At 47.8% G+C, this 17,703-nt stretch overlaps 1 protein-coding gene across 9 annotated transcripts in view; it reads right to left on the bottom strand.

The window, feature by feature from the left end:
• Positions 1-13,947, bottom strand: part of CD6 (CD6 molecule) — a 45,771-nt gene extending 31,824 nt beyond the window's left edge. For all 9 annotated transcript variants that reach the window (XM_070783041.1, XM_019955320.2, XM_070783042.1 and 6 more), the window contains exon 1: positions 13,743-13,947. In XM_070783041.1, coding sequence (XP_070639142.1) covers positions 13,743-13,803 — 61 coding nt within the window. In that variant the 5' untranslated portion in view covers positions 13,804-13,947. The remainder of the gene's footprint in view (positions 1-13,742) is intronic.
• Between the last annotated feature and the right edge of the window lie 3,756 nt (positions 13,948-17,703).

The following is a 17,703-nucleotide window of genomic DNA, read 5'->3' as shown; positions in this document are numbered from 1 at the left end:
ATAGGACCTGCCTCTCCTTAACTACTTGGCACTGCGCTTACACAATCCTTTACTGCAGTTCTGAAGCCCTCAGGTACCACTGGGGTTTTCATAACTCTGTGAGTGGCCTTCCCGACCTGAAATGATGCAGGGTTGTTTCATGGTCTTTATTTATTCTGTACGGTGTGAAAAATCATATATTTTGCTGCAGAAATGTTAATGTACTTAGTTACAGGGGCTGCTCAGGCCCCTGCTGAGACATTATATAACATATGCTAATACTTCACTTCACAGAGCAAGAGAGCTGACATTCCGGTCATACTCATTTTCCCTCAGAGAGGTTCAGAAACTTGCCTAAGGTCACAGAGGAGGTGGTGGAGCTTGAGAGCAAATGCTGGTCTCTGAGACCCCAGGATTCACATTCTCACAGCCATTCTGATAAACATTCCTTGGAACCAACACAGTGCCCCTCAGCGCACCCACCTCCATACTGATGAGACTAAACACCCACCACGCCCCGGAGCCTCACACAGTCCCTCTTCGAGAACGAAAGGCCGTGTTGTGTGAGGGTGCTGGGTGAGATCTCTTTTAATGTGGCTGTTATAACATTTTTACAATAAGGATGACTAATGCTTACATCGTGTCTGAATTCTCAGCTGGAACTGGGCGGGAGTGACAAGGAGAGATGGTAGAATAGAGACTAGCCATTATTATGACCTTGGGTGAGTCCCTGTCCCATTTTGGGCCTCAGGGTCTCCAAGGTGAAAATGGGTGAGTTGGGCAAGCTGGGGTCAGCCAGAGGGGATTAAGTTCTGTTGCCTCCAATGGCCCCTGATTTGAGGCTGCCGAGCAGACAGTGCTTCAGAACACAGCTCCCGCTGTCCCCACCACCTCCACCCAGCTGTGCAGTATTTCCTAACCAGATGACCTTCAGATTCAAGATTAAATTGTATTGAATCCCATAGTAAGCAAATGATTCCTTTTCCAGTTCTTCAGTCCTGGGGATTGCAAGTCTTATTGTCATGCTTCTCTACTTTTAATGTCTAAGATTTTTTAACACAGGGAGAGCTGACTTAGGTTTGGATAGCAGGCTAGTGAATGACACAGTCGTTCTGAGGGACTCATCTGTTTATATGGATATAATCAACTTATTGAAGTAACATTGGTTTGAGATATAGGAAACTTGGAGAGTTTCAAGGTTTAAATAAACTTTTTTAGATCTACATACAAAGTTGATTATAAAAAATATTTGTTAAATAACTATATATACATAAGGATTTTCCCGATGGCTCAGCAGGTAAAGAATCCACCTATAATGCAAGAGACACAAGAGATATTTGTTCAGTCCCTGGGTCAAAAAGGTCTCATAAAGAAGCAAATGGCAACCCACTCCAGTATTCTTGCCTGAAAAACCCCATGGACAGAGGAGCCTGGCTGCCTACAGCCTAAAGGGTCAAGAAGGGTCAAACAGGACTGAGTAAGCACAAGGGTGAATCATATCACATCCTTGTACACTTAAAACTCTTGATTTCCCATTTCCTCTGGATTAATTCCGAGTCCATACTGATGTTTTCCTTGACACTGCCAACCTTTCCATCTCCGGCTCCCCCTCCCTCTGTAATCTCCTCCAGCGTGTCAAACTAACTTCTGCCTCAGGGCCTTTGCACCTGCCATGCCCTCTGCCTGGAATGTCCTACTCCCTGATCTCAGCAAGGACGGCTCATTTCATCAGTCAGATTTCTGCTCACAGGCTCTCAGAGGCCTGTCCTAAATCCCCATTCCAGTCTCTCTATCTGCCTTCCTTGGTTCTACTTCTTTTATAGCACATATTCCTCTCTGAAATGATACTGTTTTTTAAATGTTTTGGGGGAGTTCACCTCAAGGCATATGGGATCTTAGTTCCCTGATCAGGAATCGAACCTGCACTCCCTGCATTGGAAAGCGAAGTCTTAACCACTGGACTTCCAGGAAAGTCCCAATACTAATTTTTTAATGTGTTTATTTGTTTGTCTATTTTCTCCACTAGAATATAAGCTCCTTAAGTCTGGAGCTTTGTCCCACTTCCTCTGTGGCTGAAAACAGTGCCCACTCATAATAGGAGCTCCACAGATGAATGGCAGGAAGCTGTAAAGGTGAAGGGAGGGTGGCCAGGGAGCAAAGAGGAGCCCACCGGGTGCCACAAGGAGGCAGGCAAGATGGTGGCCGTCGGAGGCTCAGCCTGAGGGCTCTCACACATGGCCCCATCAGCACCAGCCTTCCAGACACTAAGCCAACTGGTTCCCGCCCACTGAGCCAGCAGAGAAAGCCATGTCAGCAATTACACCTGTAAAAGAATGAAGGCTTTACAACATCACCATCAAGACACTATCATGATAATAACTGATTCAGACTGGAATCAGCCATAATATTACTATGAGTGGATAAAGATTTGAAGAGGACCAAAATATTTATATATTCTCCGAGACTCTGCCCATAAGAGACATATTCATTACAAAGGAAATAAGTGACTTTACCTAGCAGACAACACCTTAATCCAAGCAACCCGAGTGAGACCACTGGTAACGGGATGAGCTGATACTATGTCCGAGAAGGACTCAGCTTCATTTTTGTGACACTCCTGACAAAATAAGAACAACTAATCATGAGGGACCTTCAGACAAGCCCTGACGAGGAACATTTTATAGAAAAACTAGCCTGCACTCCTCAAAATGATCAATACCATGAAAGAGAAAGAAAATCTGAGCAAATGCTCCAGAAAATCAGCAGAGTGAAACACAATACGTTCCATAGAATTTTCTTTTGCCTCTAAGACAAATTGTTTTGGAAAAATCTGACAAAGTTCTGTAGATTATTTTTGTAGTGATGTTAATCACCTGATTTTGATACACGTACGGTGGTTACATAAAAGAACGCTTTTTTTTTTTTTTTTTTTAGGACATGTTGACATATTTAAGAGAAAGGGCCATTATGTCTACAACTTGCTCTCAAGTGGTTTAAGAAAAAAATGCGGTAGAAAAATAGAGAAAATTATAAAAAGTATTAACCAGTCAGGGAGTCTGAGTAAAGAGCACAAGGAAAATCTTTGTATTATTTTTGCAGCTTCGCAGGAAGTCTAAAATTGTGCTGAAATAAATTAAAAAAAAAAAAAAAACCTAAAATACTAAGCTAGAAAAAAGGCTAGGAATTGAGGAGCCATTGAGATGGTGGAGGCAAAGTGGCTGCAGGAAGCCAGCTCCTCGCCTCACAAGGCTGACATCTTAGAGGCCACGGTCAGTTGTGTTCACCTCAGACCACGTCAGCCCACAGTGCTCCCCTGACATATCCACATCGAGGTGGGGGAACTGAGGACACATGTGGGCCCTCTGGGTGATGTGTGGAAGGGACCCAGGGCACAGCCTGCAGAGCAAACTTCTCACCCCTGACCATGACCCTGGGTCCCTCACTCCCCACTTTGCGCCTCAGTTCCCTCCTCTGACAAATGGGTAGATGTCAATGACTGGCAGCCCTCTGGCGATGAAGTCTTCCAACTCAGCTTGTTATTGTTGTTCAGTCACTAAGTCGTGTCTGACTCTTTGCGACCCCATGGACTGCAGCATGTCAGGCTTCCTGTCCTTCACCATTTCCCAGAGTTTGCTCAAACTCATGTTCATTGATTCGGTGATGCCATCCAACCATCTCATTCTGATATTTCTAGAATCCCATCTGGAGAATGCAGCATATCTCTCCAAGAAATTTGATTCATTTGGCAAGTATGTTTACTTTAGCCGAAGGAAAGACAGAAAGGTGGTCTCGCTAAGCAGAATGAGGAATGAACGTTCTCCCTGTCTTGGACACGCTTCTCCATCTCTGCCCCAACTCCCCCACCCCAGCTCTGCTCCCAGGCACCCCTCCTGGAAGAGATGAACACAACTACCAAAAACTTCTACCAAAGTATAGAGAAAATCTTTCCTGAAGCCCTATTTCGGAAGAGGCAGCTGGTAGGGATGGGTTGGTCAGAGACCAGAAAGCCACTCTGGTACCAGTTCAGTCGGCAACTGTCTGCATGGCTCCAGTTTTCTGAGCATCACTTTGTGCTCCTGCAAGATGACAGAGCCATGCATAGCTTTGCACACAGCGACTTCACCTCTGTGTTCTCCTCGGCTCAGGGCTCAGTAGGCGATTTTCAAATTGAAAGCAGGGCACTCCCATAAGACCCTCAGGACACCTTGAGAAGCTGTCATCTCTGATGAGCCTCTCATTCAGGACCCCACAGCCCAGGCCCCCAACCCTCGGCACAGACTCCCTGGGCTGGTCTGGCCCTACCTGGAGAGCCCAGCCCAGTTCAGGGTCACAGTGGCGTGGTCAGGATGACCTGGAAACTTAGAGGCTGGAACTCCTAATGCGTTCTGCCACCTCTGATACACAGTGGAGATCCAAGGCATCCTCCTTGCAGGGGAAAAAAGGGGGGTCTTTTTTCCATTACACTACCGTAATCCAGCATACCCCAAGGCCCCCTCAGGCTCCTCCCCAGCCCATCTGCCCTGCCTCCCTGCCCGGGCTGGCTTCCTGGGGGCTGCCTCAGCTGCCATTTTTAGGCAGAGGCAGTTTGGCCGCAGGAGTTTACAAAATGGTGGGCGGAAACCCGGGCTTCCCTCCGCTGTCCCTGTGAGCTCCCGCCCTGAGGCCCAGCTCCACGCCCTGGCTGTGGGGCTCTTTGGGGCCCCAAGGAGCCCTGAGTTTCCCCAGGTACTTCACAGCTAACATCTTATGCAGCCTCATCCCAACCCTGGGCTCTGGAGGTTACCACTGATCCCACTTTACAACTGGGGAAACCGAGGCTGGGCAGAAGCTCGGCTGGCCAGGAAGTGGCTTCTGACACATGAGTCCCTTCTAGAGTTTCTTCACACTCGTTCCATGACAGCCCAGCTGAGGTGAAAACTCTGCAGAGAATGGGAGACCTTTCCTAGAAAAATTGATGTGGATGGGTTCCCAAACCCTGCCATCTTCCAGGGCAGGGAAGCATTATGGATTTGGAGTCCCAGGCAGCACAGTGGATAAGAATCCGCCTGCCAGTGCAGGGCACACGGGCTCAATCCCTGGTCCAAGAAGATTCCACATGTCTCAGAGCAACTAAGCCCATGCACCCCAACTACAGAGCCCTTGTGCTGCAACTACTGAAGCCTGAGAGCCTAGAGCTTGTGCTCTGCAATAAGAGAAGCTGCCACAATGAGAAGCCTGCATCCAAGAGTTGCCTCCACTCACCGCAACTGCAAGAGAAACCCCACATAAAGCAAGAAAGACACCAATGCAGCCAAAAATAAATGAATAAATAGAATTTTAAAAAAAGATCTGGCACCTAATAGTTAGCTGCGAGCCTTGTTGAAAACAAGGGGCCCCAGATGGGCTTGCTTATGCTAAGCCCCACATCACCAAGTCGAGACTTTATGGTTTCACCTGACCAGGGCTAGTTAAGTCATCTGCCTGTTAGACCCTGCCATTCCTAAAATAAAGCAATTTTGTGATAACCAACAAAGACCTACTGCATAGCACAGGGAACTATACTCAATATTTTGTAATAACCTATAAGCATAAATAATCTGAAAAACATAGACATATATGTATGCATAACTGAATCACTTTGCTGTACACCTAAAACTAACACAACATTGTAAACTCTGCTCAATGTTACGTGATAGCCTAGGTGGAAGAGGGGTTTTGGGAGAAAGGATACATGAATTTGCATGGCCGAGTCCCTTCACTATCCACCTGAAACTATCACATCAGCCACACCCCAATACAAAATTTAAAGTTTAAAGTTCGAAAATAAAATAAAAATCCCCTTATATACCTGTCCTTTCTGTCAGAGCGCATGCTGCCGATTATAACTGCTTTTTGCTCTTTAGAATTTTTACTGCATTAAAAGATTTTAATATGCCTCAGTTTATCTTTCAACTGACTATTCACTGTGCCATCTGGGAAAAGTCACTTCACCTCTCTGAGCCCCTGACATGTGGCGCTCATAATCAGACTTCACAGGGATGTAAGGAGGGCAAGACAGGTGTATGAATTTACAAAGCACTGCCCAGTTGGCCTGGTGCAGGCAAATGTACGGTCTGTGTGGGCCATCTCTGTGCCAGTCTCTGTGCCTGGCATGCTCACTGCATCCTCATGACACAGCAGTCTGGGTGAGTCAGCAGATAGAGAGCCTGGCACCCAGCTCTTCTGGGCTCTGGGGACCTACCCACCCAATAGGCCTTAGGCCTTGCTCTTCAGATTCTGCTCAAATGGTTCTTTTGCCTGAAATGCCTTTTTTTCCCTTTAACTTTTTATTCTGAAATTATAGACTCACAAGAAGTTGCCAGAATAGCACAGAGAAATCCCAGGCACAGAATAGCACAGAAAAATCCAGCTTCCCCGGATGGTGACCCGCTCTATAACTAGAGTAACTCACCAAAACCAGGAAGTCGATACCCACACAACACAAGGATCTCACCAGCTTTCGCAGGCATTCATTTTTTTTTAATGTCAAAGGAAGTAAATAAATTTTTTAAAAAGTGTCTTTGGGCCTAAGATGTCTTTTGCCATCGTATTTTGGTATGCAAAGCCTTCTTGTCCCCGTGTCCAGCCCCTCTGTGGCAAGTTCAAGCTCTCCTTATCCTGATTTCCAGCTCCCAGAAACTGAGCAACCCAGTGATGGAGAATGTGGGTTTTGGAGATCTAAAACCCGTGTTTTAAACTCAGCATCATGGATTTAAACCCATGGGGTTAAGCTCAGCATCAGCCACAGACTGGGACAAAGTACAGAGCTTTCTGACCCTCCGTTTCCCCACCTATTAATATAAAATAGGGGCAAGCACCCCAATGTCAAGAGAGGAAAGAATAATCATGGCTGGTGCTTGGAGAATGTAAGTCCCCTGCAATGGATGGTGGTTATGACTATCATCGGATTGCACCTGTTGTCGCATCTACCCTGGGCTGACCCTTGTATGTTTTATCACCATCCCCTGTGGCTCAGCTGGTAAAGAATCTGCTTGTGATGCGGGAGACCTGGGTTTGATCACTGGGTTGGGACGATCCCCTGGAGAAGGGAAAGGCTACCCATTCCAGTATTCTGGCCTAGAGAATTCCATGGACTTTGTAGGCCATGGGGTCGCAAAGAGTCAGACACGACTGAGCCACTTTCACTTCAACATTTAACATGTTCAATGTCAAGCCTTCATAGCTCAGTACCAGCTCAGGGCCTGGCACACAGTGAGTGAGTGTGAAGTCACTCAGTTGTGTCCAACTCTTTGTGACCCCATGAACTGTAGCCCACCAGGTTCCTCTGTCCATGAAATTTTTCAAGCAAGAGTACTGGAATGGGTTGCCATTTCCTTCTCCAGGGGATCTTCCCGACAGTTGCTAAATAAATGTGGATAAATGGAGCCCTCTGCTATGCAAGCTCTCCTTTGGCTTATGGTATCTCTTTGACATGGTATCTCTTTAGCTTCACTTAGATCATCCCTGGCCTGGTGGGCAAGGTACATGCACAGCAAGTCCGTGAAGGCCGAGCCTTGTGGAGGGAGGCAGCCCATTTGCTCCCATCCATCCCTTAAAAGTCTTTTGGGGGCCCCAGGATCCATCCCTGAGGCCCCTTGGGGCCATCCCTGGACCCAGTATTAAGGCTGCAAGCCTGGGAGGGTACAATATCTGGGAAAGATGCCTCATCCTTGGAAAGCAGCCAGACGGGAGACAGACCAGGCAGCCTTTCGCGGCGGAGAGAGCTCAGAGCTGCCGGTCAGGAGACCTCAGCTCAAGCCCTGGCAGGTCTTAGCCACAGACTTCGGACAGGGCTGAGCCTCGCTAAACCTCAGTTTCCTCACCTACACAATGGGGTCTTTATGTGGGTAAACGAGCTTATGGTACAAACGACATTATGTTAACCACTAAATCCTGTACTTACATATATGAGATCTTTGTCCTGGCTGTGTAACATTTATAAGTTCACATTTAAGTGGTCACTGGCATGGTATTAAATACCACAGGTCTGACCAGAAATGAATAACATTTTTCCATGATGTTTATTTTCACCGTTATTACCATTCAGGTGATTGACAATGGCTTTAAGGCAGCAATATGTAGGGGTTTTCTTTTTTTTTTAAGTAAATGTCTTTATACTTTAAAGCATCTATTAAGAATATTAAGCAAATGGTCAGGTAGAATGGCAGCTTTAGTAAACACCTAGAAGGGGCAAGAATGTGGACCCCCCAGAAAATGCTGCTCTTCTGACACACCTCGCCCTGACCAGATGTGGGGAGGAGGGCAGTGATGAGGGTGCGATAGAGGAGTTGGAAGACCCTGAGACTGGGGAAAGCAAGGGATCTCAGTGCAGGGCTGAGGACCCAGCAGGGAATTTAGTTGTGGTCCATGCAGGGGGATGGCGAAGGTGCATGCCAGGGTGTGTGTGTGGTGGCGGCAGGAGGGGGGAGGTCCTTCTCCTCCAGGCCCCTATCCCAAAGCCTCAAATGGACCACCTGCTTCCTTGTCCCAGGGGGACGGCTGATGCTTCAGCCTCAGAATCCGACAGCTGGGGTCTCGATTTAATTCTCAAAGGTTTCTGTAAGAAATGAGGCTGACTCAGAGCAGGCTTCAATATATGTGAACTGAATGAGGGATGCTGTGGGTAGTGTTTCTCACTCATTCCGGATCCCTCTGGAATCATCTGTGTTAGGCTGACTATGCCAGCCCCAACGCCCTAGGAGCTGCCTTGTCTTGCGTTACCACCCTGGTGACAGCCACGTTAACTGTCCCCACCAGGCATATGACCAGAGAACCAGACTAAGCTGGGAGAAATATGGAGGTGGCTGTCATACATTATTCATAGATGGATAAGACTTGCCAGACAGGAAGAATGTGGGAGATTAAAAAAAAAAAAGAATAGTAACCATTTGTTTAATTTAATCCAATCAAGTGGTAAAAGCCCCTGAGTTAGGGGGAGATAGAGAGGATTAGGCTTGTTAAATTTGGATTGTGTGTGGAGAGACCAGTCCAATAAGAGGGCATGAGCTATCCATTAGCAGCACAAGAGAATGCTGTCTCATATTTTGGCAAAACAACAAAAAAAACTGTCCTCATCTCAGTCCACTGATACAGAAACTCTAGCCTGCTTGGGATAAGTCAAGTTACCTGCAGTGGTACCACTATTTTCTCCTTGGTAAGTGGCTTTTAAGCCCAGGAAGATTAGAATTTAAAATACACAGGTGATGAAAAACATAAAAACCCATAGTATTTGTACCTTTTTGTCAAGTTTAAGTTGGGCCAAATTCTGCATGTTGGTGTATAAAATCCTATATTTTCGTGTTTAAGAATTTTTGGCCACTAGAGTTTCTCGGAGAAGGCAATGGCACCCCACTCCGGTACTCTTGCCTGGAAAATCCCATGGACAGAGGAGCCTGGTGGGCTGCAGTCCATGGGGTCGCTAAGAGTCGGACACGACTGAGCGACTTCCCTTTCACTTTTCACTTTCATGCATTGGAGAAGGAAATGGCAACCCACTCCAGTGTTCTTGCCTGGAGAATCCCAGGGACGGGAAAGCCTGGTGGGCTGCTGTCTGTGGGGTCGCACAGAGTCGGACACGACTGAAGCGACTTCGAAGCAGCAGCAGCAGCAGCAGAGTGTATCATGTTTGTGACTGAGTAATTGACTCCAGTTGAAATTTTAACCTAAAAAATTAAGAGAATTTGACAGCGTCTGTAAACATGATCAAACTACTTAAGAGAATTTAATATTCACTTTGTTTATAACTTAGTTTTTTGGATTTATAAGAATTATTTTAAATCCTTGATAATGCTGTGTTTCTTAGAGGTATTTGAGGCATTTATAAGACAATCAAATACATTAAATTTATAAATGCAGTGTCTGAAAGAAGGCATGGCAACCCATTCCAATTTTCTTGCCTGGAGTATCCCAAGGATGGAGGAACCTAGCAGGCTACAGTCCATGGGGTTGCAAAAGCTGGACATAACTGAAGTGACTTACAAGCACCCACGCATAAATGCAGTGTAGAATATCTAAGGCAGTGATCTCCAATGTAAGTGTAATATGTGCTCCATACATCATTTTACATTTTCTGTCAGCTACATTTTTAAAAAGGAATGGGTAAGCTTAATTGATGGAGAAGGCAATGGCACCCCACTCTAGTACTCTTGCCTGGAAAATCCCATGGATGGAGGAGCCTGGTAGGCTGCAGTCCATGGGGTCGCTAAGAGTCAGACACGACTGAGCGACTTCCCTTTCACTTTTCACTTTCATGCATTGGAGAAGGGAATGGCAACCCACTCCAGTGTTCTTGCCTGGAGAATCCCAGGGATGGGGGAGCCTGGTGGGTTGCCATCTATGGGGTCGCACAGAGTCGGACACAACTGAAGTGACTTAGCAGCAAGCTTAATTGTAACAGTAGTACTTTTACCTAACATATCTAAACTATTTTCATTTCAATGTGTAATTAATATAAAAATTATTAATGAGTTATTTTCACATTCTTTCTCTAAACACATCTCTGAACTCTGCAGTGTATCTTGCATTCCTAACACATCTCCCTTCAGACGACCACATTCGGACGGCACACTGTAGTGGCAGCTAAATTAGACGTCACAGATCTAAGGGAATTAAATCAGCTACATTTGTAAGTGGTATTTATTCTTTAAGGAGGCTTACTCTGTTCAACCTGACTTGTTGAAATATTAATCAAAGAGTCCTTGAGAGCCGTTGTTTAAAAGCCACTGGACTTATAAAGAAAATGAGGTCTATGTATTTACAAGGCAAGGAAATAATAGATTTTTTTTAATTGTTAATTTAAGAAGCTATTTTTTTAAGTGACCACATATAGCCTTTTCAAGTGCACAGCAGCAGCCCTTGAGGACCTCGCCGACCACAGTCCAGATGGAATTCGAGTCACTGGCTTCGGCTCGGCCCCGGCAGGACTGGCTAGGTTCTTTGTTCCTGCGTCTCTCGTAGTGTCAGATATGACGGAGCCCTTAAGGCCTGTCTGTCCAAAGCTCCCCGTTCCACACAAACTGAGGTCTAAAGCTGAGAAGCCCTACTACAAGGTAACTGAGAGGCAGGGTGTCAGGGATCCATCGAGGGTCTCCTGACTCCCCCACTCAGCCCTCCAAAACTCCCCTGTCAGGGGTTTCTGGCTCCTTCTCCCCACCTCTCCACCCACCCTGGCTGATCTGGAAAGTGAGGCAGAACTGGAGGGTAGGTGGACCAACAGGTCTCTGGCCCAGGCCTCTAGGGAGCACCAAGGGGGAATTGGGAAGCATGGGTCTCTAGACCCTGGCCCCTGCCCTGGTCACTCATCAGGACAGGCCAAGACCTGCTGAGAAGCCTGCCCAGAATCCAGGCCAGCCTGGCCAGAGAAACTGCTCTGCAAGGCCCAGGATGGAACCTGGAGCTGGGACTGCAAAGGGAAGAAGGACAGGGGAGGCCAACCCAACTCCAGAGAGCAATGACCAGGTCCACCACGACACCAGAGAGCCAGACTCCACGTGCCACATGCCTAGTAAGCCCCCCAGGCCACATGCAGCCATGGGGGCAAAGCCCTGGAACTTCCTCATGGACCTCATCCTCCCAGCTCCCCTTCCTCCCTCCCTCTTCTCCGCTGCTTTTCTTTCTTTGCTTTTCTCCAGTTCCCTTCTGCCCGACTGCCCCTATGTCAGGCCACATTTCCAAGAACTAGAATCTATACCTCTGGGCACCCTTAGGAGGGTTGAAGGGAGCAGCATTTAATGCCATTTAATCACAGAGCAAGGAAACTATTCCTGCCTAAAGGGCTTTCTCCTGGAGTAGGAAATGGCAACCCACTCCAGTATTCTTGCCTGGGAAATCCCCTGGACAGGGAAACCTGGCGGGCTACAGTCCAAGGGGTCACAAAGACTGAGCAGTACAAACAAAAGGACTCTCAGTCCCCCTGAACAGTCAAGACAAAAATCACAGTTTGGAGGCAGGATGTCTTTATCACCTCCTCATCTCCCCTTTAACAAAGAGAGCTGGCTTTGGGCTCAAGGGCCGTTACATTCTTTTAACTGTCTGCTAACAAGTCGTAAGAACTGGTTTTCACTGCCATATATTTTTATGCTTATCTTTTCCTTTTATTTGTGGCAAATGATGTCAGTTTTCCATGTGTAAATTGTGACATAAAGTTTCCTTTCAAAACTGAACTTGTATTAGTAACAAGTGAGTCAATTGAGTATAAATGCAGTTTTGAAAACACGAAGTAACTATCCTGAGAGTGGAGTGGGCCGGGCAGAGCCATGATGAAGTGTAGAGAACGGGCCCCAGGTGCCCTCTGCTCCACCTTCCTCGGCTCTGCCCAGCCCGGGTTCCCACCTCCATTCAGACACCGTGCGAGGCCAGATCCCAAAGCCTGCAGGCCTTTCAGACCCAGAGCTGAAGCCAGCCGCTCATGAAAAACAGAGGATAGAGATGCAGAGTGAGGGGCCCACTCTCAGACCATCTGTCTGTCCAGCTTGGGGGCAGAAAGTGGCCGAGCTCCGGAAGCTCCTGGTAGAGTGAGAACAGGCAAGGCCTCTCTTCCGGACACTCATACGGTGCCAAAGTCCTACCCATACCCACTCCTAGAGCTAATCAGTTTTTCCTGAAGCAGTGTGAAGTCAGGAGGCTGGAAGCACATGCCTCTAGACAGATGGAGGCAGAGAGAAGAGCCCTCCACAGCTCCCCAAATGCTCCAGGTTTCCCGATGGCGCCTTCCAGGGTCTCCCTCACATCAAACTAAAAGCACTTAGCATCTCTACTGCCAAGTGGACCCAGACTTCTGGGCCCAGAATTCTGTTTCCATCCCCATCTCCTTACCCTCCAGACATGAGGGCCCAGAGCAGCAGGACCTCTGCCACCTTGAACCCCACCCTCCGCGGGGGACCAACAAGCATCCGATGAGCAAAACCTTTCCGCCATCTCATGCCTGGCCCAGGTCACTCCAGGCAGTACCTTGGTCCCCATGAGGGCCTCAAGATCAGAAAGGAGCTGGCTCTCAAGAGACTCTCTGCTCATATGTGCCCTAAACCAGGGGTCCCCAACCTCTGGGATCTAATGCCTGATGATCCGAGGTGGAATTGATGTAACAATAGAAATAAAGTGCACAGTAAATAGAATGTGTTTGAATCATTCTGAAACCATCCCACCCCCACCTTGGTTGGTGGAAAAAAAATGTCTTCCACAAAACTGGTCCCTCGTACCCAACAGGTTGGGGAACACTGCCCTAAACTACCCCCAATGGAGTCACCAGTGGCCACCTGTCCCCTAGTCTGCTTGGCTTCCCCAAATTCTGTTACAGGATGACTCTACCATCCGTGGTACAAGCCTGGTGAACCCAGAGCCTCTGCTTTGGGGTTGAAAACGCAATCATCAGTGAGCCTGCTTCTCTGGAAGGAAAACGGTTCCTTCCTGAAAGTTGGCAAGAAATCCTTAGCCTATGGATAGGAGGTGTCTCCTTCCTCAGACACTGGGAGCCCATTGATAAGAAGCTTGCATGCTGCCCACATTATTTGACCCTCAGGGGTCCTCTTAGGACTGTCCAGGCACAGCCCCAGCCCTTCACGGGGGTGCCTGTACCCTCCCTGGGCCCCAAATGCTGTTGGCACAGCTGGGGACCATCCTGGTACCAGACTGTAGTCTTAGCTAGAAGGCTCCAGAAACATGAGCATGAGAAAACAGCCAGAAAGGAGGCCTGGAGGGCAGGTCCCAGGCCCTCCCACAGGAATGGCAGGAGGTGAGGAGGGGGCTACCTGAGAGAGCTGCCGTCAGCAATCCAGCAACCACGAAGAAGAGCGCCATGTCTGCCGCCATCTCTGACTGCTATGCGTGCCCGGCGGTGGGAAGCACCATCCCAGGGCCAGGAGGTGGACAGGCCGCTGAGGGCCCCTCTCAGCTGCTCTGCCCCTGGCTGCTCCTGTCTGTAACTCTCTGCAGGAGACGGCACCCTTTGCACGCATGCGGCCAAGCCCAGCCTGCGAATGTCTCTCACGCCTCTGTGCTCTACTTGTGGTTTCGGTCTCCAGGAAGCCAGGCTGGTAATATAGGTGAGGAGAGCCCAGCTGCCTCTACTGCGAGGCCACCAAGCCTGGCTAAACCCTAAGAGTCTCAGAGTAAGACACACATACACACAGGGGCCCAAGGGTCTCCTGAGGAAGAGGGGAGCAGAGCGGGGAAAGCCTCACTTCTGGAGATCTGGTACATAGTAAGTAGATGCTCCATCAATACATGTTGGAACAGTGAAGGAGCGACCCAGTTCCACTCTAGTCCGTGAGCTCTGGCTCTCATGGGATTGAATCCCATACTTTCCCTTGTTCTCAGGTGCCATGATGAATGGGAAGGAGGAGAGTGTAGCTTTGCACTTTCAAGAGGGAGAGACTCCGCCTGCGCGTGAGCATCGTAAATCAGAACAGTCCTAAGAGATGGTTTTCCCCCACCTCCTTCTGCAGGCTGGAGCCACCCCCAGAGATGGCACAGAAGGCTCCAGTTCCCCCTATACCACTGGGTCCCGTTTATTGCTCTGTGGGAGGCAGGCGCGGGAGCTGGGCCCAGAAGGATGAGCAGGTTTTCAACAGGCAGCAATGCGTGAAAGCTGCTGGGCCTTGAGGAGCGGAAGGGCAGGGGGCTTTGCAGGAGCTGAGGCGGCCCCCCAGGGCTCTTTGGGAAGTGCTGAGTTGTCTGGTTGGGCTGCAAAGAAAGTTCCAAAGGAGGCAGGGACGAAGCCCAAGCATAATTAATTCACCATTGTGCTCCATGGGGGGTCTACATGCACATTAAGTCACTTCAGTCGGGTTCGACTCTATGCGATCTATGGACTTTAGCCCACCAGGCTCCTCTGTCCATGGGATTCTTCAAACAAGAGTACTGGAGTGGGTTGCCATGACCTCCTCTAGGGGGTCTTCTCCACCCAGAGACTGAACCTGCTTCTCTTATGTCTCCTGCATTTTCAGGCAGGTTCTTTACCACTAGTGTCACCCGGGAAGCCCAGGGGACCTACAGCTAATGCCAAATAAATGAAGTTGAGTCAACGAAGGAACTGCTCACTTAATCTGGTCGTCCAAACAGAATCCATGAAGAAGTTGAGTCCAAGTCCAGGGGAGTCTGGTTCTCTCCTGACCCTTCCCTGATATGACTCCATCTCAAATTCACTAAGCCTGGCCTGACACTTCCCTCATCCTCACTTGTTTTCATTTCCCTACCTGTGGAATGGGGAGGGGACATCTGAAGTTGCAGGTTGTTGAACCACAAGGAACCAGTAAACTGTCCAGCCCCACCGGGTGGAAAAGTTCTGGCACCAGCTGAGACTGCCCTCCTGTGGACGGTTATGGAAGCGCATACAGCAGATAACTGCCTCCCACTTCCATTTTCAACTCCAATAAGGAACACTTAGTGAGACCCCTTTTGGAGGAAGAGATGAAACCACAACCCTGCCCTCAAAGAGCAGGTAGTTCACAAATTCAGGTGACCAACGGTGGACCAGGGTAGGATGAGCACAGTGGGAGGTCTCCTGCTGAGAAGCAGCATCCTAAGGGACACGTTTGGTTGGGCAGGAAAGATGGTTATGCTTCCCTCTCTGGCAATATAGGAGATGGTATGTGCTGGAAAGTTCTCCTGAAACCAAACACACACAAAAGCTGGATTAAAATATTATAAAGCAGGAGTCCCCAGCCTCTGGGCAACCTCCTGTCAGATCAGTGGCAGCCTTGGATTAGAAATAAAGTGCATTAAAAAAATGCAATATGCTCAAAGTATCCTGAAACCATTCCCTCTGCCTGGTCAATGAAAAAATTGTCTTCTACGAAAACAGTCCCTGGTGCCAAAAAGGTTTAGTGATGCGTGCATGCATGCATGCTCAGTCGTATCCGACTCTGGGATCCCATGGACTGTAGCCCTCCAGGCTCCTCTGTTCATGGGGTTTCCCAAGCAAGAATACTAGAGTAGGTTGCCATATCCTCCTCCAGGGATCTTCCAGACCCAGGGATCAAACTCTCATCCCCTGCATTGCAGGTGGACGCTTTACTGCTGAGCCACTGGGAAGAAAAGAGTTTGGGGGATCGCTGTATAAAGCATCTTTAGAAAAGTCTAGCAGAGGTGGCACGAAATTAAGGTTAATTGTTGGAGTTCAGAAGTGACAAAAAGCACAAATCCAAAGAGATCGCTGAGAGCAGAAGCAGAGGTTACCTGAGGTACCTGCTGATCCCAAGAGGCCAAGAACTTCAGTTTGAAGGGACAAAACCTAGAGCTTGAGCAAAGAGTAAAAGAGAATCAGGAACCTCCCATTCAAAGCAGAACAGTGAACAACACCCACAGTGGATGACCCTGGAGAGAAAAACCTTGAAAGGGAGCTGGTCAGAATTCGCTCAGCTCAGCCTTGACTCTGAGTGAGAGAAAAAGGAACATCAACCCTGAATTTAAAAACAACAGGAGAATTTAAAGAAAGTAGATAGTTGCTCCCTAGGTACTTGGGAGAAACAAATGGGAAAATACTCTCTGGAGTAACTCAGCTTAAACTCAGGCCTCAAAGAATCCCCATAGAAAACGTTCACAGGAACAGGAGTACATAGGCAAAAAAAAAAACACATAAAATTCAAAACACAAGGGTATTGATCAGGATTCTTTAGAGAAACAGAACGAGTAGAATATGATTTATTATAAGGATTGCCTCATATGATTTTGGAAGCTAAGAAGTCCCAAGATCTCAGTTGGCAACTGGAGATTCAGGAGAGCTGGTGATGAACATCTAGTCTAAGTCTGCAGACCTGAGAACCAACAGAGCTGTTGGTGTAAGGTCCAGTCTGAGTCCAAGTCCAAAGGCAGGATGAGATCAGTGTCCCAGCTCAAAGAAAGGCAGAGAGAGACACACTCTCTTACTCGGCCCTTCTCTTCCATTCAGACTTTCAGTGGCTTGGATGAGGCTCCCACTCATGGGGGACAGCAACATGCTTCACTCACTCCACTGTTGCAAATGTGAATCTCATCCAGAAACACCCTCACAGACACACCCAGAATAATTTTTAACCAAATATCTGGACATATGGCCCAGTCCAGCAGACACATAAAACTAACCATCACAAGGCATTTTAAGTGAGAATTACACATAGCAATAAATAATAGACTTAAACTTTCAAAAGCTTTGGATATTGGAATTATGGTATACATAATATAAAATAAAGATATTTCATATGCTTAAAGAAATAAAAGTTAGTAATCAATGGTATAGATGAGGAATGAGACTATTTTATTTTTGTTGTTGTTGTTGTTTTTTTAACTTTCCACCTCTGCTTTATTGCTAAGCACTTTAGATAGACAGGGACCCCACCTTACCACCAGGCCTCTGGACTGATACAGTCAGGGTCTCTGGCCATGTCACTGATGGTCTTGTAGGGAGAAATAGATCTGGAGGTTTGGACTTTCCCAACAGAACTAGGGGAGAAGGGGCAGAAACTTGCAGAATGCTTCAGACCAAGATGGAGCTCAGGCTGAGGCTGGACCCAGGGCTAGGCTGGTGTGTAGGTCTGGGCCACTCAGTGCCCAGTTCCTCCCCAGACAGTGCCACATGGAACCTATGAGAAGGAACATTTCAACCTCACACTTTATCCTGAAAAGCATAATGAGACTATTTCAAATGACTAGGGAGATTTACAAAACAACTAAGATAATACCTCTATATTGGATAAATATGATCTTCAGAACTAGTAAACAAAGGACAGATTA

Source organism: Bos indicus, chromosome 29 (assembly GCF_029378745.1).
Source record: "Bos indicus isolate NIAB-ARS_2022 breed Sahiwal x Tharparkar chromosome 29, NIAB-ARS_B.indTharparkar_mat_pri_1.0, whole genome shotgun sequence".
NCBI classification, from domain to species: domain Eukaryota; kingdom Metazoa; phylum Chordata; class Mammalia; order Artiodactyla; family Bovidae; genus Bos; species Bos indicus.
This window is presented reverse-complemented; position numbering and strand designations above follow the sequence as displayed.